This window comes from Symphalangus syndactylus, chromosome 13, assembly GCF_028878055.3.
Source record: "Symphalangus syndactylus isolate Jambi chromosome 13, NHGRI_mSymSyn1-v2.1_pri, whole genome shotgun sequence".
NCBI classification, from domain to species: Eukaryota; Metazoa; Chordata; class Mammalia; order Primates; family Hylobatidae; genus Symphalangus; species Symphalangus syndactylus.
In genome coordinates, this window is record NC_072435.2 from 47,509,918 (window position 1) to 47,532,905 (window position 22,988).

General features: G+C 41.2%; 2 protein-coding genes across 2 annotated transcripts in view; one reads left to right on the forward strand and one right to left on the reverse strand.

The window, feature by feature from the left end:
- LOC129459384 (zinc finger protein 85-like) overlaps window positions 1–22,988 on the reverse strand; it is a 385,447-nt gene that overhangs the window by 360,121 nt on the left and 2,338 nt on the right.
- On the forward strand, window positions 861–4,131 carry LOC129459412 (cyclin-Y-like protein 1). Its single transcript, XM_063616462.1, has one exon. It carries the CDS (start codon window positions 3,250–3,252, stop codon window positions 4,033–4,035), a length of 786 nt encoding a protein of 261 aa, XP_063472532.1. The 5' UTR covers window positions 861–3,249; the 3' UTR covers window positions 4,036–4,131.

Consider the following 22,988-nt stretch of genomic DNA (forward strand, 5'->3'; position numbering starts at 1 on the left):
CATAACACATTGGAAGTTGATACTAAGTGTTCAGCAATTCTCAGGATTTAGATAAAGGGCCCAGCATCATTACTTCTTCCTCTGTTTCTCTGTTATTGATTTTTTTAAAAAATGTATAGAATAAGGCTAAATATAGACAGAGGAGGGGGCATAGAAAGAGTTTAAGAAATTTTTTCCTATTTATATTTACTTGTCTGTGACTTTGTGGAGCAACTACTGGATCTGCAAGAATAGAAAACAAGTTGCTAAATGGAATGTTTCTGTAAGCACTGGTTTTACTACAAAATTAAAAAAAAATAAGATGTTAAAATGTATAGTTAGTTTTTCTTATTTATCTGCTTTTGGGTTGCAGGAAATTGTAAGCACCAGCTCTAGAAAGGCAGAAGGATTTACTGGCCAAAACTCTGACCTTTATAAATCAGTTCTGTAAGGCAAGACTCCAAAGTGGGCCAGACCTAAAGAAGGCCTTCAAAAAGGGTGAATCTAAAAGAAATGGGGCAGGGAAAGGACCCTGTGTAGAATTCTGTTCTCTATGCCACTGGGGTATTTCCAGTTCTGTTTTTCCTAAGCTTACCTAAGAAAAACTTAAATCCCAGAGTTTATGTAACTTTAATCTGTTTTTGCCACTGCTCTGTCAATTTTATAACTACACTAACAAGCAATTTAAATGACTCTTTTAAAGTTTTCTGGAATAATTTTGTTAGAAGATAAGTATGTATTCTCGACAAAGTAAAAGATACACAAATAATAATAACAACTCTTCAGTCGATAAATATTCCTTCAGGTGATAACCTCGGAAGACACAACAATATAAAAAGAAGTGGCCCAAGTTTTTTTGTTTTGTTTTGTTTTTTGAGATGGAGTTTCATTCTTGTCACCCAGGCTGGAGTGCAATGGCACAATCTTGGCTCAACGTAACCTCTACCTCCTGGGTTCAAGTGATTATCCTGCCTCAGCCTCCCGAGTAGCTGGAATTACAGGCATGCACCACCACGCCTCGCTAATTTTTTTGTATTTTTAGCAGAGACGGGGTTTCTCCATGTTGTTCAGGTTGATCTCGAACTCCCAACCTCAGGTGATACGCCTGCCTCGGCCTCCCAAAGTGCTGGGATTACAGGCGTGAGCCACTGCACCTGGCTGAAGAGGCCAAAGTTTTGTTTTGCTTTGCACACATCTATTCACCGTACCAACCATATGATGTTTAATTCAACCATGTATCCAGTTGCTAGTCTAGACCAAAAGTTTCTGGATGGTAGGGACCGTGACTGCTTCATCTATTTTTTTTTTGAATGACCTTATGAAATGGAAGCAATTAGTTATCTTTTGAGTCACCAGACCTCCTCTTTGTGTTTCACCAAAGTAAGGGCAAACTAGAGAAACTCTCATCTGGGTACCAACCAAAGTTATCTCTTGTATGAGTATGAAGGGAGAAAAAAAACACAGAATGACCCATTTCCCTTACACCGAGACAGAAGCAGAATTAACCACTCATCAGCCTCACACAATTCTGCCCTGGATATCCTCACATGTCTCAAAGACATCTAGGTGATTGTGAGAAGGTTCTCACTGACCCTGGGCTGATGGCCCAATGATAAGCCAGGCTGAGAGAGATTCATGCTGATTCTAAATAGAACATGGAACTGCTTTGGTGGAGCTCCAGAACCTGGATCACCTATCCTGATTTGCTAGCTTTTGGGTGAGAAGGACAAGCATACTCTACTCCAGTTTTTACAGGTAGGTATAGTTGTGGTCATGGCTCTGGATACTTTGTGGCCTTGATCTCTCACTCTTAAGATGCTTGTTTACACTTACAGATCTGTCATCAAATTCTATTTACACCTGGAGTCTCTCACGTAACTGTAGCAGGTCACTGAACAAGATCTGAAAAGCTTAAAGAGCCACACTCTCAAATGGGGGCTTTAAGATTTCTACGCTGACATCTCACAATACAGAAGATGCCTTCTGTTGGTTTTCAGTACATTCCCAATCCAAAGTCTTCTGGCCCTGTTTTGTAAATCCCAGGCAGAGGCCAGACCTTATGTGCAGATTCTAGGTGGGATCAATCTGACTCTGCATCCTTGGGTGTTACAGCAAACAGAGTACAAACAAAGGAGAGCTCCCCTCATAGAGGCTGCTCTGGCACATTCTAAATAATATGTCTAACTAAAAGAAAAAACTGAGGCAACATGAATATAAGTAGAGAGTTCATCTGGGCCAAGCTTGAGGACTGTAACCTTGGAGCAAAGATACATCTTCCAAAGACTGAACAAATAAGAAATTGAATCCCTGAATAGACCAGTAACAAGTGCCAAAATTGAATTGGTCTTAAATGGCCAACCAATCAAAAATAGCAAAGAACCAGACAAATTTACAGATGAATTCTACCAGATGTACAAAGAAAAGCTGGTACCACTTCTAATATTATTTCAAAATATTGAGAAAAAGGGACTTCTTTTTCAACTCATTATATAAAAACAGCATCATTCTGATACCAAAACTGGGAAGAGACACAATAAAAAAAGAAAAGTTCAGGCCAATATCCCTGAGGAGCACTGATGTGAAAAAACTCAATAAAATACTGGAGAACCGAATCCCTGCACATCAAAAAAACTTTTCCACCTCTATCAAGTCGGCTTCATCCCTGGGATGCAAGGCTGGTTCAACACATGCAAATCAATAAATGTAATCCATCACATAAACAGAACGAAAGACAAAAACACATAATTATCTCCAGACGAGTCAGCTTGGGGAGGCGGCGGCAGCGCTGCGAGCATACAGGGAGGCCCGAGCCTTGCCCGGGGAGGGTCGCGGGGTTGGGGGGCGAACTGCGGGAGAGGAGGCATCTGCTTGCGCGCAGCCTGGGCCACGCCATTGTTGGGGGAGGGGCGGCTGCTGAGGGCGGCTGCTAGTAGGGGCTAGAAAAGGTGCCAGCCGCGGCCGAGAGGTGCAGAGACGCCCCAAGGGAACACGCTGACCTATTGCGTGTACCCCTAGTACCAGCCTCAAGCTGGGCCGGTGCGCAGGGCCAGAGCTGTACTGCGCAACCGACATCTACTAGGCGGCATCCAGGGATGCGGTGGCGGTAGCACCCGCTTCTGTGGAGCCTGCCAGTTGCATTTGGGAGCGGGCGAGGGCCACCACCTGCAGCACATCAGCGACCACGAGATGCCCTAAGATTTAGCTTTGGAGTCAAACCCTTCTGACCATCCAAGGGCAAGCACAATTTTCCTGAGCAAATCTCAAACCGATATGCGAGAAAAGAGGAAGAGCAACCATTTAAATCACGTATCTCCAGGGCAGCTTACTAAAAAGCATAGCTCAGGCTCAACAATATTTCTAGACGACAGAACAGTCAGCCAGCCTAATCTTAGAACCACAGTAAAATGTGTGACCTTAGAAATATATTACCACATAAAGAACAGAGATGCAAATAGATCCCTGGATATTTTTGATGAGAGATCACATCCCCTTACACGAGAAAAAGTTCCACAGGAATACTTAAAGCATGATCCTGAGCACAAATTTATTTATAGATTTGTTCGTACTCTTTTGAGTGCTGCACAGCTAACAGCTGAATGTGCAACAGTAACTTTGGTTTACTTAGAAAGGCTTTCAACTTACGCTGAAATCAACATTTGTCCCACTAACTGGAAAAGGATTGTTCTGGGAGCCATTCTTCTTGCCTCCAAGGTTTGGGATGATCAGGCTGTATGGAATGTGCACTACTGCCAGATCCTCAAGGACATTACAGTTGAGGACATGAATGAAATGGAAAGGCATTTTTCGGAGCTTCTTCAGTTTAATATTAATGTTCCTGCCAGTGTTTATGCCAAGCACTACCTTGACCTTCTCTCCTTAGCAGATGATGACAACCTGAATTTTCTATTTGCTCCTCTTAGCAAAGAAAGAGCACAGAACCTAGAGGCTATTTATAGATTATGTGAAGACAAAGCCTTGTGTGGGGCAGCTATAAGAAGGTCTTTCAGCGCTGATAACTTCATTGGTATTCAGCACTCTAAAGCCATTCTCTCTTAAAGGGAGAAATGAGGGGTTATAATGTCATGGAACCTTCATCTACAAAGACTGGAGAAATACCACCTTTCCTGCTTAAAAACCAGCAAAATTAGTGTTTTCATCAAAAGGAAAGATCTCAAATTCAAGAGACGCATAGACAACAAGGATCATACTCCATAGAAAAGAATGGGACCTTGTCAATGCAACAAAACACTCTTCTGTTCTTTTTAATGTAAACAGTTACAAAAACCACTCCAAAGTGAAGGCTCCCATTCCACACACAGATATTTGCTTACGATGTGGGCCGATAATTGAACTATGTTAGTTTTTTTAAACAATAGTTTAAATTTTTAGACTTTAAAGACACTAACCATGTAACTTTTATGTTTCTTCCAGTTTTTCTCCCCCTGCTCATTTTGCTGCATATGCCTTTAGAATCAATGCAGTATTACCCTTAAAACAAGGGACTCTAACTAAAGCCACTTAGGAGCAGACTGCAGCATTGTTAGGTATTGAAGGGTTCTTCCTCCCTACTGTTACCATTGAAGCTGCTAGTCATTGGCAATCATTTTAAGCCAAAAAGCTGATGGATAATGTTTGTCATTCATATTCTTTGCAAGCATTATTTTAGCATGTCTGGGGTCATAAACAGAGCAAGTATCAGTTATTGATATCTACTTCTACTGGGGTCCATGTTGCATTTCTTGTGAACTATAAATGCTACTTCTCATTTTCTGATAATTTTTATCTTATTAAATAAATGTATTAAAAGATATTTTCATAATGCCAACCAACATGGTGGTTCAGTGACAGTGAAAAAAAAGTAAAGCAGTTTTAAGCTTTAATATAGTTTGGGCCCTCCAAGGCACTGCAGCATGAGTATGAATGCTATAAACCTTTGAAAAACATCGTTTGAGAGTTTTGTTTTTTTTCTTTAGGAGTTGGGGGTCTTGCTGTGTTGTCCAGGCTGGAGTGTGGTGGCTGTTCACGGGTGCAGTCATGGTGCACTGCAGCCTAGAACTTCCTGGCTTTGGGCCATCCTCTAGCCTTGGCCACATGAATGGCTGGGACGGCAGGCGCACCCGGAATTTGTCTCCTGAATGTTAGGCTTTTGATTTTTTGTTTCAGTCACTCTTGAAGTCACTCTTGACTGAAGCAAAAAATTAAAGCTTTATATTCAAAATTCTCAAAATGAAGCTGGGTGTGGTGGTGCATGCCTGAGGTTCCAGCTACTTGGGTGGCTGGAGGATTGCTTGGGGTCAGGTATTGGAGGCTGCAGTGTATTGTGATGGTGCCTATAGAAATAGCTACTGCACTTCAACCTAGACAACATATCGGGACCCCATCTCTTAGAAAAATGCAAAATTAAATGCAAAAGAAATGCACTGGGCATAGTGATTCATGCCTATAATCTCAGTACTTTGGGAGGCTGAGGTGGGAGGATTACTTCAGCACAGCAGTTCAAGACCAGCCTAGTCCACACAGTGAGACCCTGTCTGTAAAAAATAATAATAAATAAAAATAATTAGCTGGATATGGTGGCATGTGTCTGTAGTCCCAGATACTCTGGAGGCTGAAGTGGGAGGATCACTTGAGCCTGGGGGGTCAAGGCTGCAGTGGGCCATGATCATGCCACTGCACTCCAGCCTGGGTGACATCCAGACCCTGTCTCAAAAGAAGGAAAAGAAAAACATTCAGGCAAGGTTTTATGAAGGTTTGTAGCATTTATACTTCTACAAGTATCATAGCTTAAAATTACATTAAACCTTTGGAATATCTTGTATCTCCATAAAATGCCCTTCTCTTTTTAAAAGGAGTTACTTGCAGAGCTGTGCTCTATATGCATTGATCACCAAAGTTTCTTTAATGTAAAGGAAGATTTTGAAGAGCAGTGTTAATTAACATGTAATAAAAGGAACTGGACACTAATGATAGAAGGCGATATGAACAGCTGCTTCATCATCCTACATGCTACCAACCTGTAGGTGTCCCATTAAGTCCTGCTATTTAAGAAATAACTTACATAACCCTTAGGAACACTTACTTCAGGCTTTAAAAGGCAAGGAACAAATAATTTTAGGAGACTGATAATGCCATCTAAATTTGAAAAACTAAAAGGAGATTAGTGTTCTCAATTATGTGAAATCTATTTCTCCTACTTTCTCAAATCTAATCCTAGGAATCTTGCTTATAAACAAAGCATTCCTGGGTCAGGAATACTTCCTCTACTATAGCAATGTTTCACATCATATTGTGCTGCAATTTCCATCATTTTTAAAGGACACAGAAATAAATGATAAATAATGGTATAAAAATATTACAATCTACCACCTCAAAAAAAAATTGTTTATGGAGTGGCTGGGCGCGGTGGCTCACGCTTGTAATCCCAGCACTTTGGGAGGCCGAGGCGGGTGGATCACGAGGTCAGGAGATCGAGACCACAGTGAAACCCCGTCTCTACTAAAAATACAAAAAAAATTAGCCGGGCGTGGTGGCGGGCGCCTGTAGTCCCAGCTACTCGGAGAGGCTGAGGCAGGAGAATGGCGTGAACCCGGGAGGCGGAGCTTGCAGTGAGCCGAGATCGGGCCACTGCACTCCAGCCTGGGTGATAGAGCAAGACTCCGTCTCAAAAAAAAAAAAAAAAAAATTGTTTATGGAGTTCAGAGCTTGGAGATTCAAGTATTGATAGCCGTTTTATTTTAAAAAGAATGTTACAATTTATTTATTTCTCATGTTTATATTAAAAGCTAATAAACTCTTAATTAAAAACACGTAATTATTTCAATAGAAAAAAGCCTTTGATAAAATTCAGCATCCCTTCATGTTAAAAACCAATGGAACAGAACAGAGACCTCAGAAATACCACCACACATTTACAACCATCTGACCTTTGACAAACCTGACAAAAGCAATGGGGAAAGGATCTTCTATTAAGTAAACGGTGCTGGGGAAACTGGCTAGCCATATGCAGAAAACTGAAACTGGACCCTTTCCTTACAAAATTATACAAAAATTAACTTATACAAAAAGTAACTCAAGATAGGTTAAACACTTAAATGTTTAACCATAAAAACCCTAAATGAAAACCTAGGCAGTACCATTCAGGACAAAGGCATGGGAAAGACTTCATGACAAAAACACCAAAAGGAATTGCAACAAAAGCCAAAATTTGACAAATGGGATCTAATTAAGCTAAAGAGCTTCTGTACAGCAAAAGAAAACTATCATCAGAGTGAACAGACAACCTACAGGAGAAAGTTTTTGCAATCTACCCATCTGACCAAAGGTCTAATATCCAGAATTTATAAGGAACTTATACAAATTTAAAAGAAAACCCCATCAAAAAGTGGGCAAAACATGAACAGATAACTTCTCAAAAGAAGACATTTACATGGCCAACAAACATGAAAAACACTCGGCCAGGCTCACGCCTGTAATCCCAGCACTTTGGGAGGCGGCGGCTGGATCACCTGAGATCGGGAGTTCAAGACCAGCCTGGCCAACATGGAGAAACCTGTCTCTACTAAAAATACAAAATTAGCCAGGTGCGGTGGCGCATGACTGTAATCCCAGCTATTCAGGAGGCTAAGACAGGAGAGTCACTTGAACCCAGGTGGTGGACGTTGCAGTGAGCCAAGATCGCACCATTGCACTCCAGCCTGGCCAGTAACAGTGAAAGTCCGTCTCAAAAAAAAAAAGAAAAAAAGAAAAAAAAAAATTCAACATCACTGATCGTCAGGGAAAGGCAAATCAAAACCACAATGAGATACATATCACATCAGTCAGAATGGTAATTATTAAAAAGTCAAGAAACAGATGCTGATGAGGCTGTGGAGAAATAGGAACACTTTTACACTCTTGGTGGGAAGGCAAATTAGTCTAACCATTGTGGAAGACAGTATGGTCATTCTTCAAGGATCTAGACCAGAATTACCATTTGATCCAGCAATCCCATTACTGGGTATATACCCAAAGGAATATAAACCACTCTACGATACAGACACATGCATGCGTATGTTCACTGCAGCACTATTTACAATAACAAAGACATGGAACCAACCCAAATGCCCATCAATGATAGACTGGATAAAGAAAATGTGGTACATATATGCCATGGAATACTATGCAGCCATCAAAAGGAATGAGATCATGTCTTCTGCGGGAACATGAATGAAGCTGGAAGCCAGCATCCTCAGCAAACTAACACAGGAACAGAAAACAAAACATTGCATGTTCTCACTCATAAGTGGGAGCTGAGCAATGAGAAAACATGGACACAGAGAGGGAAACTACACACACCAGGGCCTGTTGAGGGGTGAATGGTGAGGAGACAGAACATAGAGGATGGGTGAATAGGTGCACCAAACCACCATGGCACACATCCCTATGTAACAAACCTGCATGTTCTGCACGTGTATCCCCCTGCTTTTTTAGAAGAAATTTTTTAAAAGAGGAAAAAAACGTTACTCATCACATAAACCAAAACTGAAGACAAAAACCACACGATTATTTCAATAGATGCTAAAAAAGCCTTCAATATAATTTAAGATCCTTCATGTTTAAAACCCTCAACAACTAGGCATTGAAGGTACATACTTCAAAATAATGAGTCATCTTTCACAAACTTACAGCCAACATACTAAGTGGACACAAGTGGGAAGCATTCCTCCTTGAAAACTGGCACAAGACAAGGATGCCTTCCCTCAAAACTCCTGTTCGACACAGAATGGGTACAGTCTCAGCAGAGAAGCTCTTTAAACTGATAAGCAACTTCTGCAAAGTTTCAGGATACTAAATCAATAGCATCCCTGTACATCAACAACATCCAAGCCAAAAGCCAAATCAAAAACATAATGCCATTCACAATTGCCACACACACACACACACACACACACACACACACACACAACTATCTAGGAATACAGCTAACCAGGAATGTGAAAGATCTCTATGACAAGATGATCAAACACTGCTTAAAGTGAGAGATGACACAAACAAATGAAAAACCATTTTATGCTCACAGATAGAAAAGATTAATATCATTAAAATGTCAAAACTACCCAAAGAAATTTACTGACTTAATGCTATTCCTATCAAACTACCAAAAACATTGTTAACAGAACTAAAAATTAACTATTTTAAAATTTATATGGAACTAAAATGAGCCTGAATAGCCAAGGCAATTTTAAGCAAAAAGAACAAAGCTGAAGGCATTACATCACCCCTCTTCAAACTACACTACTGGGCTACAGTAACCAAAGCAGCATAATACTGATAAAAAAAGAGATGCATAGAAAAATGCAACAGAATAGAGAGCCCAGAAATAATGCCACACACCTCCAACTATTTGATCTTTGACAAAGCTAACAAGAGGAATGAGGAAAGAATTCCCTATTTAATAAATGGTGCTGGAATAAGCTGGGAGCGGTGGCTCACCCCCGTAATTCCAGCACTTTGGGAGGCCGAGGCGGGTGGACTTGAGGTAAGGAGTGCGATATCAGCCTGGCCAACGTGGTGAAACCCTGTCTCCACTAAAAACACAAAAATTAGCTGGGCGCGGTGGCACATGCCTATAATTCTAGCACTTTGGGAGCCCAAGGCAGGTGGATCACTTGAGATCAGGAGTTTCAGGCCAGCCTGGCCAATACAGCGAAACTTCATCTCTACTAAAAATACAAGAATTAGCAGGGCATGGTGGTGCATGTCTGTAGTTCCAGCTACTCAAGAGGCTGAGGCATGAGAACTGCTTGAACCCATGAGGCAGAGGTTGTTGTGAGCCAAGATGTGCCACTGAACTCCAGCCTTGGTCAGAGTGAGACCCTGTCTCAAAAGAAAAAAATAGTCACTAACAGATACTGGCAAGGTTTCAGAGAAAAGGGAATGCTTATACACTGTTGGTGGGAGTGTAAATTAGTTCAACCATTGTGAAAAGCAGTGTGGCGATTCTTCACAGAACTAAAAACAGAATTATCATTGGACCCAGCAACCTCTTAATTGGGTATACGTTCAAAGAAATATAAATTATTCTACCATAAAGTCACATGCACATGCATGTTCATTTCAGCACTGTTTACAATAACAAAGACATGGAATAAACCTAAATGCCTATCAATGGTAGCCTAGATTGAAAAAAATATGGTATGGTCAGATGACAGAGCTCATTCTTGTAATCCCAGCACTTTGGCAGGCCAAGGCAGGTGGACTGCCTTAGCTCAAGAGTTCAAGACCAGCCTGGGCAGCATGGCAAAACCCCACCTCTACAAAAAATAAAAATAATTAGGTGGACATGGCAGTGTGTGCCTGTAGTCCCAACTACTTAATGGGCTGAGGTAGGAGGACGCCTTGAGCCTTGGAGGTTGAGGCTGAAGTGAGCCACGACTGCACTACTGCACTTCAGCCTGTGTGACACAGTGAGACACTGTCTTAAAAAAAAAATAAAGATTTAATAAAAACAAAATATGGTACATAAGCATCATGGAAGACTATGTGACCACAAAACAAACACCACCAAAATTAAGATCTCTGCTGCAACACGGATGGCACTGGAGACCATTAGCCTTAGAAAACTCATGCAGCACACAAAACCAAATGCATGTTATCATTTGTAAGTAAGAGCTAAATAATAACACATGGACACAAAGGAGGAACAGTCACGGGGCCTAGTTGAGAATGGAGGATGAAAAGACAAAGAGGATCAGAAAAAAATACCTCTTTGGTGCTATGCTTAGTACCTCAGTGACAAAACAATCTACACCAAACCCCCATGACACAATTTTACCCATATAATAACCCTGCACATGTACACGTGTAGAAAAAGAAAACCCATGCATGGGGAAGAATGCAGTGTAACTGGATTGTTTGTTCTACAGATAGTGGCCCAGGTGGCGCTGTACTCTGATTTATTTCTGGGTCCATGCAGGCAGAGAAGATTATGAACAGGTGGTCCAGGACCCTAGGCTGGTGGAGAAAACAGGTTGCTGCTGCAGATTCATTGTCTGGGGGTTGGGATATGCCAGGAGACTTGTAGACACTTTTGTGTGTTTTTGGCAAGAAATACTAGGATCCACAATGCTGTGGTGAAATTCCCAAGGGTGATGACTAGTCCTGGGAGGGGTGTGGACACGTCAATGTCTAGTGGGTATGTTTGTGAGTGGGTCAGAATCCTGTGGTGATAGCTGTGGAACAAGGGGGTCTGCCATCAGAGTTCCTTTCCTCTAAGTTTTCATCCTGTCTTACCCTAGGAGATCTGGAATCACACGACAATGAAAGGCTCTGTTCTCCTTTAGACAGAGGAGAACAGTCTCCCATTCCAAGACACCAAGAGTTCCAATCCAGGCCAGGTCTCCATGATATCTCCATGCACCAAAACTGCAGAGTTTGCTGAACACCAAGCAATTCTCTAGCACCAACTCAATGTCTAACATTTGAATTCTGACACCACGCAGAGTCAGCAAAGACCCTGATTCAGGGCTTAGTCTCATAACATTGCCCTCTTTGCAGTTGCCAGTCACAAACCCCATAGGCCCATCTGTGCTTCTGAGCTACTGTTTAAAGACTGAGGACTCCTGCGACCTTCCTCAAGTTCAATAATTTGATGGAGCTACTCACAGAACTCAGCAAAACACTGCAGCTATGTTCACCAATTATAAAAGATACAACCCAGGAAAAATCAAATAGAAGAAATGTATAGAACAAAAAGAAGAGGTGGGGAAAGATGAAACATATAGATAACCCTGGTAAATAGCTGTGATTAATAAAATTTTTCATCCTTTGTGTTCTCCAGGAACAGTTTATGGAAAGAAACACTCTTCCATTATGACTTACATGGTGCTCTCTTTTCTTTTTTATCACACAGCCACAGACTATTGAACTAGAGCAACTCGATTTTGAATAGGGGCTGAGTAAAATAAGGCTGCGACCACTGGGCTGCATTCCCAGATGGTTAGGCATTCTAAGTCACAAGATGAGACTAGAGGTCAGCACAAGATACAGGTCATAAAGATCTGGCTGATAAAACAGCGTGCAGTAAAGAAGTGGGATAAAACCCACCAAAACCAAGATGGTGATGAGAGTGTCCTCTGGTCATCCTCACTGCTACACTCCCACTGGTGCCATGACAGTTTACAAATGCCATGGCAACATCAGGAAGTTACACCATAATGGTCTAAACAGGAGAGGCATAAATATTCCACCCCTTGTTTACCATAAAATTAAGAAATAACCATAAAAATGGACAACCAGCCTATGGAGAAAGCCATTCTCTTATATCTTCACTTTCTTAATAAATTTACAGGCCAGGTGCAGTGGCTCACGCCTGTAATCCCAACACTTTGGGAGGCCAAGACAGGTGGATCACCTGAGGTTGGGAGTTTGAGACCAGCCTGACCAACATGGAGAAACCCCATCTCTACTAAAAATATAAAATTAGCTGGGTGTGGTGGCGCATACCTGCAATCCCAGCTACTCGGGAGGCTGAGGCTGGAGAATCGCTTGAACCCGGGAGGCAGAGGTTGCAGTGAGCCGAGATTGCGCCATTGTACTCTAGCCTGGGCAACAAGGGCAAAACTCTATCTCAAAAAAAATAAATAAATTTGCTTTCACTTTGTGAACTCACCCTGAATTCTTTCTTAAGATCCAGGAACGCTCTCTTGGGGTATGGGTCAGGACTTCTTTCTGGTAACATTTTTCCGGCAACTACAAAGGGACTATATTGAAGAGACCTCTGACCCAAAGGAAAACCATCTGTGTGCACTAATGGCTGAATCTGAGTGAGTAGCGTGCATACACCTGGGTAAAGGATGGGATTGGGTTAGGGGCCCAACTTAGGGGAGTTACAGTCTCTCCTAAGACAGAGTGGGTTAAAGGCTCCTCTTAATAAAAGGCAAGGATGCTTGACTGAACTTGGATTCGAGGCCCAACTTAGGAAGGTTATAGGCCTTCCTAAGATGTAGGTTAGACACCTCTCTCAGTAAAGTCCCTCTCAGCTAAGAACTGGTTTGGTACTATGGGATGTTAATTGCTATTCTTTTTTGATTAAGCTGTCTTGTACTCTTTGCTGGTAGCTACAGGTGACAGAATTAGGCATCTACAGGACCATGGAACACGGGGAGCTTTTTTCCTCTCCAAAAGGAAAAACTTGAGAGCTGATGGGATTGCTGGTGGAAATAATCCTTTTCCTACTGACAAGCAGCCACATGAACTTCTCATTGTCGCTGCAATTGGTGGGTCTTTCTCTGGCCTCCCTGAGCTGTTTGCCTTCCCTACCCTGCCACAGGCAATGCTTTTTTCTCTCCTTTCCCTTTATTATCTTTTCTATTACTCAGGATGACCATCTTGCCGAGAGGCCACAAGTTCAAACTCCTGAGTGGAGGTTGAATTAATGATAACAGGGCCCAACCCGGGGCAAGTTTAAGGCGTGCCAGTTTGATATTGATTGCTAAGTAGAGAGGCAATCAATATCAAAAAATTTATGTTTTGTCACACATATTTTGCTCTGGCCAAAATGAAAAAAGATAATTTTCCTTTGTGTTGTGGCTTGGCCCCCAGTGCTGTGGTGCAGGCAGCCATGTCACTAGGGTCACTCAGGCAAAAGGAAGCCAGAAGCTTGGCATGCTGGCAGAAGGGTACAAATTTCTCACCAATCAAAATTCTGGCCTCTCTATATACATGCAAACTGATTGAATGAATGGCAAAAGTCACTGTTTATCTCCTCTGTAAAGTTTTAATTGGAAAATGCATTTGTGATACTAGTTAAGATATAACAAATCTGTTGTACTTTGTGCTATGTCTTTCTGTATTGTTCTGTCATTAAGAGCGGGTACCTCAGGATAGAATGCTGGCCTAGGACCTCATAGGTTTAAGATGGCCCAGCAAGCTGGTCAGTCATGTCCTTGGAAGCTTGACGTTGTAACCATGTGACAGTACTTTCTCTTGGTCTCCACCATCACAATGGTGGCCCAGGTTCAGGGTTCAATTTCCAGCTTAGGGAATGAGTACTTTCTTGTTTGATATTTCAGTGACCTTTACCATTTGTAGATTCTCTTTCTTTCTAGGAACCCTCTTAAGTTCTCCTTTCTCAGAATACCTGTGAGGTTGCTTTTGGTAAGTTCAAAAGCCAGAGATATTGGCCGTTTGACCTGACTAAAGTCTGGTAATAAGAAATTTAAAAGAGCACTATGCTTAAAAGTCAGTCTTAATTGAAAGCAGATATTCAAGCTCTAACAGCCTATCGGGGGAGGGGAGCATGGCAAGATGGGATGGCTGAGGCGGTTGTGGGGACTGTTGGAACTGTTGAGCATCCTGATTATATCGTGGATTACACAAACCTGCAGATATGTTAGAATTCATAGAACTGTACGCCCCCCAAAAGTCCACTTTTTACTGCATGATAATTTTATTATGCAGTAAAACATCAAAAAGATTGAATATCTTCCATTTTATTGTGTTTGACCTAACATTCCTTGGGAAAAACAGAGGAGGTATCACAGACCCTGTTTGGGAAACACCCTTTTCTCCTCATGAAACCCCAGGAATTGAAAGTGGATAGATCTCTCTCAACATTTGAGTTTCTGTTGTGTTTTGCATTCATTATCTCACATTTTTTACTTTTGGGGTTATCAGAAATTATTTCACATATGAAAGAACTTTGGTATATAATAAGGGGGAAGAATTATACCTTTGAGGATGGCTAATAGCAGTTATGGGGAAATAGCTCTTCATGTTTGGATAATAGAAACATACCCTTGACCACATAAAAAGTATGGGGATGTCCCCACACCCAACTGAGAAATTAGATTTCCATGGGAATGAACTGATTCTTTTTTGGATCCATGATCTGATTTGAAAATGGGACCCTTAGTTTTAGAGGATCTGTTTTGCCTTCCAGCTGTGTTTACTTTTTAGGCTGTAAGAACTACATGTTTTCCTGGCCCTGGAATCCACTCTGAAGCTAGTAATTCAATTAAGAAAATAACAAAGGGCCGGGCGCGGTGGCTCACGCTTGTAATCCCAGCACTTTGGGAGGCCGAGGCGGGCGGATCACGAGGTCAGGAGATCGAGACCACGGTGAAACCCCGTCTCTACTAAAAATACAAAAAATTAGCCGGGCGTGGTGGCGGGCGCCTGTAGTCCCAGCTACTTGGAGAGGCTGAGGCAGGAGAATGGCGTGAACCCGGGAAGCGGAGCTTGCAGTGAGCCGAGATTGCACCACTGCACTCCAGCCTGGGCAACAGAGCGAGAGTCATCTCAAAAAAAAAAAAAAAAAAAGAAAAGAAAATAACAAAGGAAAAACCTTACAACTACTGAATCTTTTGTCTGTATATTTCTGTGTTGTGTGTGTGATACAAAAGAGCTCTGATTAATTGGTTTAAAAAAATAAGAACTTAAATATTTTGTCAGAAAAGTAAAAAATGTAATGCCTTTTAGTACATGTGACAAGTAATCTTTCGGGAATTAAGCAGTTTTAAAGATTACTGGAAAAATGTCTTCAAAATATAATTTGATCAAAATTATACAGGTCAGATATTAGGTTTACCAAATACTTTAAGGTCATAAACTGCTTCTTTGACTTTTAAAAATTGTTCAATTTTCCTATCTTGAAGCCATTAGATTCTAAATAAGGCCTGGGGACATATGGAATTAGTCATGACCCCTAACTATACAAAGAAGGTTATAAAGAAAAAAGGTTATATATTTAAAAAAAAATCTTGTATAGCAAATTATTTTCCTAAAATAAAATGACTGGTTATTTAAAAAGGACGGATGTTTAGGACAAATCAGAAAGTCCAAACGTATTGTAGGTAGTCTGTATAAGAAATGAAAGCATTCATGAAAGGGATTTTATACAAGAAATGTTGTACAATTTAAAGGTGATTAGACCTTCTGAATACTTCATAAAATGCCACTAAGACTCTTACTGTACAACCTGCCAGCTTGACAGCTAGGTAAGGCCTGGGGCACATGGAATTAGCTACACCCTCTAACTATTAATACACTGGAGTCAGACCTTATCTACACTTGTGCCTGGGTCCTAGACTCCACACCTAGTACATAACTAAAATCCCTTACTTATCAAGGTTTTCACCATACGTAAAAATTACTAAGAATTAACATTGTAACATGTAATTTTGACTACTATAAAACAATTTTACATGCAAGGTATGCAAAGAAAATGAAATGTGTTTTTGATAAAAAGTTTATAAAAAATAGAAATGTAGATTTCTTTGTCTAGATTAAAAGGTTGTTTTAAATTAGATAGAATAAAACTGAAAGTTTTAACAAATTGTGGATAATTTTTGAACATTTAATTGTAAAAGAGATTCTGTGAGCGTATTGACTAAAGTTAAAGGGGTATTATCCAGTTTTAATATATATTGAACACTGAGATAAAAATGACAACGTTCTCTTAAAGCACTGATCAACTCTTTAACAACAAAAAATCTGTAAATAGTTATAAAAGTTTTATGAGAATATTATCTTATGGTCAAACATTAAAACTGGATAAATTTGTCTAAAGATTCATTAAGGCCAGGTGCAGTGGCTCACATCTGTAATCCCAGCACTTTCGGAGGCTGAGGCGGGTGGATCACGAGGTCAGGAGTTCAAGACCAGCCTGGCCAAGATGGTGAAACCCCGTCTTTACTAAAAATACAAAAATTAGCCAGGCAGAGTGGCAGGCACCTGTAATACCAGCTACTCGGGACGCTGAGGCAGGAGAGTCACTTGAACGTGGGTGGCAGAGGTTGCAGTGAGCCGAGATCAAGCCACTGGGTTTGACATCACTAATACACAAATATAATGGTGAAATTTGGATTATTTAGTATAAAAATCATACAGGAAACATTGTCAAATGTGAAATCATGTTCTACTCTTTCTGGACTATATTTGTATAAATATGCTATTGGTATGTGTTTCAAAATTATACGGTTGGGCAATATGGCTGATGTCTGTAATCCCAGCACTTTGGGTTGCCAAGATGGGTGGATCGCTTGAGGTCAAGAGTTCAAGACCTGCCTGGCCAACATGGTGAAACCCCCATGTCTACTAAAAATACAAAAATTACCAGGCATGGTAGCATGCACCTGTAGTCCCAGCTGCTCAGGAGGCTGAGGCAGGAGAATCGCTGGAACCCAGGAGGCAGAGGTTGCAGTGAGCCAAGATCACATCACTGCACTCCAGCTTGAGCAAAAGAGTGAGACTCCGTCTCAAAAAAAAAAAAAAAAAGGAAATTGCTATAATTCTAATATGACTAAGTGTATGTTATTAATAATTACACTTTGGGAGGCTGAGGCTAGCGAGTCACCTGAGGTCAGGAGTTCAAGACCAGCCTGTCCAACACGGTGAAACCCCGTCTCTATTAAAAATACAAAACTTAGCCTGGCGTGATGACAGGTGCCTGTAGTCCTAGCTAGTTGGGAAGCTGAGGCGGGAGAATCACTTGAACCCGAGAGGTGGAGGTTGCAGTGAGCCAAGATTGCACCACTACACTCCAGCCTAGGGGACACAGCAGGACTCCATCTCAAAAAATAATAATAATAATTACAATTGTTACCTAAAATCATTGTATGCCACAAAGCTAACCAAATTTCCTTGTCAATCATTTTTTTACCGTAACTGCCCTAAGACTTTGCCATCCAGACAATCATCTTGTGTTGATCCTCTTCAAAAGATGATTTGTAGTCCACTATAAGACACTGATAGATGTTCTTAAATGCAAGTTTCTGATAACATTAGAAATTGTGACATTAGAATAGAGGAAGTTCTTTTTTTTTTTTTTGAGATGGAATCTCACTCTGTCACCCAGGCTGGAGTGCAGTGGTGTGATCTTGGCTCACTGCAAGCTCCACTTCCCAGGTTCACGCTACTCTCCTTCCTCAGCCTCCCGAGTAGCTGGGATTACGGGTGCCCGCAACCATGCCCCACTAATTTTTTTTTGTATTTTTAGTAGAGACAGGGTTTCACCATGTTAACCAGGATAGTCTCAATCTCCTGACTTCGTGATCTGCCTGCTTCAGCCTCCCAAAGTGCTGAGATTACAGGGGTGAGCAATCGTGCCCGGCCTGAGGAAGAACTTTCAATACTAATGGAGAACTAAAATGGTCATAACTATCAAACAGAACAGGAATTAACTGAGTGGACTGAACTAATAGAAGACTGAAGTAATATTTTTTGACTTTGCCTAAAACATCACTGATCCTTTGTTTTGTTTTTCAGAGTCAAAAAAACTATTCTTTTGAACTATTCACACCTTTTAACAATTGAGTAAAGTATACACCTGTGAAAAAAATTTGGAAAATATTTGTGAGTATTCTGAACTTAACAACAATTTAGTTATTTATATAAGTGCAATAAGAAACTGTTTTCTTTTACAACAGGACACAATTAGAGAAACTTGTTATTTTACCAAGGCTTTTGACTAGAATGACATACTTTGCTTTAATGAACTAAACCTGACTTGTAGAACCAATAAAGCTCCATGGGAAAACTGGTATCATACCTTGTCTACACAGCCCCTGTACAGGGTTCCTGGCTAGTTGTAAATAAAAAAAATTTCTTATCTGAGATTCCTTTTATGAAACAAGGTTCCATCAAAGCCAATTTAAAAGTCCTATGTGAAAAATAATTATTCTTGCTACACTTCATAGAAATAATCGGGCCAAGTATAAGACTAAAACTTTTTTTTTTTATGTTCACACTTCACATTGTCTTATGTTTATTTGCAGTTATTTTTGAACTTGAAGATGGCATACCTTCCAGCCATAGCAGTTCACTTCTTCATGTTAATTTGGTGGCTAACACAACAGGTAATATCTACCACCCACTCCCAACCTACATCCTGCTGATCTTGCTTTGCTCACGTCTTGGAGACAATACAGTTCACAGAGTTCAGTCTGTGGCTAGAGCTGGTCAGAAAGCATGAATCTGAAAGATATTTTTCAAATAGCACCAGTAGGCCAAGCACAGTGGCTCACCAGCACTTGGAAGGCCAAGGCAGGCAGATCACTTGAGGTTAAGAGTTAGTGAAAATACAAAATCAGCTGGGCATGGTGGTGTGCACTTGTAATCTCAGCTACTCAGGAGGCTGAGGCAGGAGAATCACTTGAACTCAGGAGGCAGAGGTTGCAGTAAGCCAAGATCATGCCACCGCACTCCAGCCTGGGGAACAAAGCAAGACTATGTCTCAAAATAAGAAAAACAAAGCACTACTAATCAAAACAGTCACAAAGCTTAGCTTTTCTCTTTCTACTACTAATAGTGTCATAAGATGGGTTATGTAAAAATCTGGATCACTGTTTGAATTCTGAAGACATTACAGTCAGCCACCAACTTCCTATCAGCTTGGTTCCAACAAATGCCCAGTTCATGAAAAGCTTTCTTAAGTTTACTTGGAATAATTTTGCTTATTTTGCTTTACTGTTGTAGAATATATTGCCATTATATTCCTTGTGTAGAAATGCAGAATAAACTTATTGGGTGTTTTCTTAAAGTGAACACTTACTAATCTTCCAGATATCACCTATTGTTGGAACTAGGAGTTAGGAATGGCCCTCCTCATACTGATGCTTTCTGATTGAGCTCCTCTCTACCTCAAATACAAAAGACCCTAATAGTTAGGCAAGAATATCATCACCTCTGCTCAGCAGAAAGTAGTAACAGAAGATTGATCTTCGTCCCACTACAACCCTTAGGATTAAGGGTTTCCTTGTTTAAAAAAAATAATAATAGAGGGGGAAAATGTCAGAGGCATATTGAACCAAAGCAAATCCATTTTGAATAGGGCCTGGGTAAAACAGGGCTGAGATCTACTGGCCTGCATTCCCAGATAGTTAACCATTCTAAGTCACAGGATGAGACAGGAGATCAGCACAAAATACAGGCCATAAAGACCTGGCTGATAAAACAACTTGCAGTAAAGTGGGATAAAACCCCCCAAAACCAAGATGGTGATGAGTGTGATCTCTGGTCATCCTCACTGCTATACTCCCATCAGTGCCATGACAGCTTACAAATGCCATGGAAACATCAGGAAGTTACCCTTTAGGGTCTAAAATGGGGAGGCATAAATACTCCACTCCTTGTTTAGCAAATAATCAAGAAATAACCATAAAAATGGGCAACCAGCAGTCCTCAGGGCTGCTCTGCCTGTAGAGTAAGCCGTTCTTTTATTTCTTGTTAATAAACTTGCTTTCACTTTATGGACACACCTTGATTCTTGAGTGAAATCCAAGGACCCTCTCTTGGGGTTTGGATTGGGACCCTTTTCATTAAAATCTCTGCATATATTTTTTTCTTTTTCTCATGAAAAAAAATTGGCTAAGGCCGAGCGTGGTGGCTCACGCCTGTAATCCCAGCACTTTGGGAGACCGAGGTGGGCAGATCACAAGAAGATTGAGACCATCCTGGCTAACATGGTGAAACCCTGTCTCTACTAAAAACACACAAAAATTAACTGGGCGTGGTGGCACACACCTGTATTCCCAGCTACTTGGGAGGCTGAGGCAAAGGAATCGCTTGAACCTGGGAGGTGGAGGTTGCAGTGAGCCGAGATTGCGCCACTGCACTTCAGCCTGGCGACAGAGTGAGATTCCATCCCGGGGGGGGGAAAAATCAGCTAAATTTATCTTCAGTGGTCTAAATAAAATTTTACATGGGCTCCTGAACTTTGAGCTACCCTCAATCTGAGCCAACTTACAACTTCATTCTCTGCCCCTCCTAAGAACATGCTGACTTCAGGGTAAAACATTCTCTAATCTAAAATCAAACCTTTTCAATCTCCAACTGCCACTCCCTTCCCACCTTCTCTCTAATCTTGTTTGCTCCACTGTATGAAAGAAAGCCCTTGTCTGCCTAAACTTGGCAATTCTTCAAGTTTTTATAGTTGGTATTCCTCCTGTTCCAATACTTTTTTGGAATTCAAATTTTTTAAATAAATCGAACTTGGTTATATATTACAAAGTCTAGAAACTGCCTTAAAACAATAACAACTTCATCATCAGCGAGACGCTCCCAATCCCCTTTTATGTTAACCTTAACTGCATCTGCCTGTGGGCCCGCAGCTTTCCAGGACTCTGTAGCTTCTCTCAGCAGAAAGGCTTCTTCCATGGCTGCAGTGAGAAGGCTGGGACATCTGCAGGAGAGACTCCCCAGAAAAAACTAACAAGGCCATTAATAAACTCCTTCTGCAGGCTCAATATTAGCCTTAGCTCTGAGTCACTGGGACCAAGCTCTAATTTCCATGTTAAGAGTTATTCACTTGGTTGTTGAAACTAAGTGTCTGAAAAATCCAGCAAAATTATTCAAACAGTGTTCATATAAGGGAAGGAAATTTTAAGGTGCTTACATTTTATACCTCAATAAGAAAAGCAAAAGTATCAGGCCAGGCGTGGTAGCTCATGCTTGTAATCCCAGCACTTCGGGAGGTCGAGGCGGGTGGATCACGAGGTTAGGAGTTCGAGACCAGCCTGACCAACATAGTGAAACCCTGTCTCTACTAAAAGTACAAAAATTAGCCAGGCATAGTGGTGCGCCTCTAATCCCAGCTATTCAGGAGGCTGAGGCAGGAGAATCACTTAAACCCGGGAGGCGGAGGTTGCAGTGAGCCAAGATGGTGCCATTGCACTCCAGCCTGGGTGACAGAACCAGACTCCATGTGACGAAGGAAAAAAAAAAAAAAAAAAAAAAAAAAAAAAGCAAAAGTATCTATTTCTTCCAGACAATAAATGTATTACTTTATTAATTCCATTTAAAATTATTTTGTAAGCAATGAGTCATATGGGAGCACTTCTAGACAGTACCAAGTTTCATCTCATAAAATTTAGCATGAAACTCAAAAATCAATGTAACAGGATCTGAACACAGATATTCAGTGTCACAAATTTACCCTGAAAAAAAAGAAACTGATGTTTTAACGAATCTATGTAACTCACCGATTATCCACATTTTCTTGTGGAAATGTATTCATTTTCTTTTTTCTTTTTTTTTTTGAGACAGAGTCTCACTCTGTCGCCCGGGCTGGAGTGCAGTGGCGCAATCTCGGCTCACTGCAAGCTCCGCCTCCCGGGTTCACGCCATTCTCCTGCCTCAGCCTCTCCGAGTAGCTGGGACTACAGGCGCCCGCCACCGCGCCCGGCTAATTTTTTGTATTTTTTAGTAGAGACGGGGTTTCACCGTGGTCTCGATCTCCTGACCTCGTGATCCGCCCGCCTCGGCCTCCCAAAGTGCTGGGATTACAAGCGTGAGCCACCGCGCCCGGCCTGGAAATGTATTCATTTTCTACAGCTAAAATGGAGAGATTTTGCCTGGGAGTAGCATTCTAAAAGCTAAGCCTTGAAATTCTGTTTGAAATCACCCAGCCATAAAAAAAAAAAAAAAAAAACACCTGAGAAAATTCCTAACTCGGCCGGGCGCGGTGGCTCACGCTTGTAATCCCAGCACTTTGGGAGGCCGAGGCGGGCGGATCACGAGGTCAGGAGATCGAGACCACGGTGAAACCCCGTCTCTACTAAAAATACAAAAAATTAGCCGGGCGTGGTGGCGGGCGCCTGTAGTCCCAGCTACTCGGAGAGGCTGAGGCAGGAGAATGGCGTGAACCTGGGAGGCGGAGGTTGCAGTGAGCCGAGATCGCGCCACTGCACTCCAGCCTGGATGACAGAGCGAGACTCCGTCTCAAAAAAAAAAAAAAAAAAAGAAAATTCCTAACTCACTCTGGGAAAAAAGGTAAATGAGAATTTGTAACAAATTTTTAACAAATGAAATATATGATCAGATATTTTTTTCTGAAACCCACCTCTTTTATGACATTTGTAAATATTTTTCTACCTTTCAAGCCCTACTAATATAATGCAATTTACAGCTAAAAAACTGAGGTCAAAATAAGTGATAAATATCTTCAAGGTGACAAACCCAGGTAGTGGCAGTGCTGATTAAATAATAGATGTATCTGACTCATGTTTCAAGTCAGGTCATTCAATCACTGG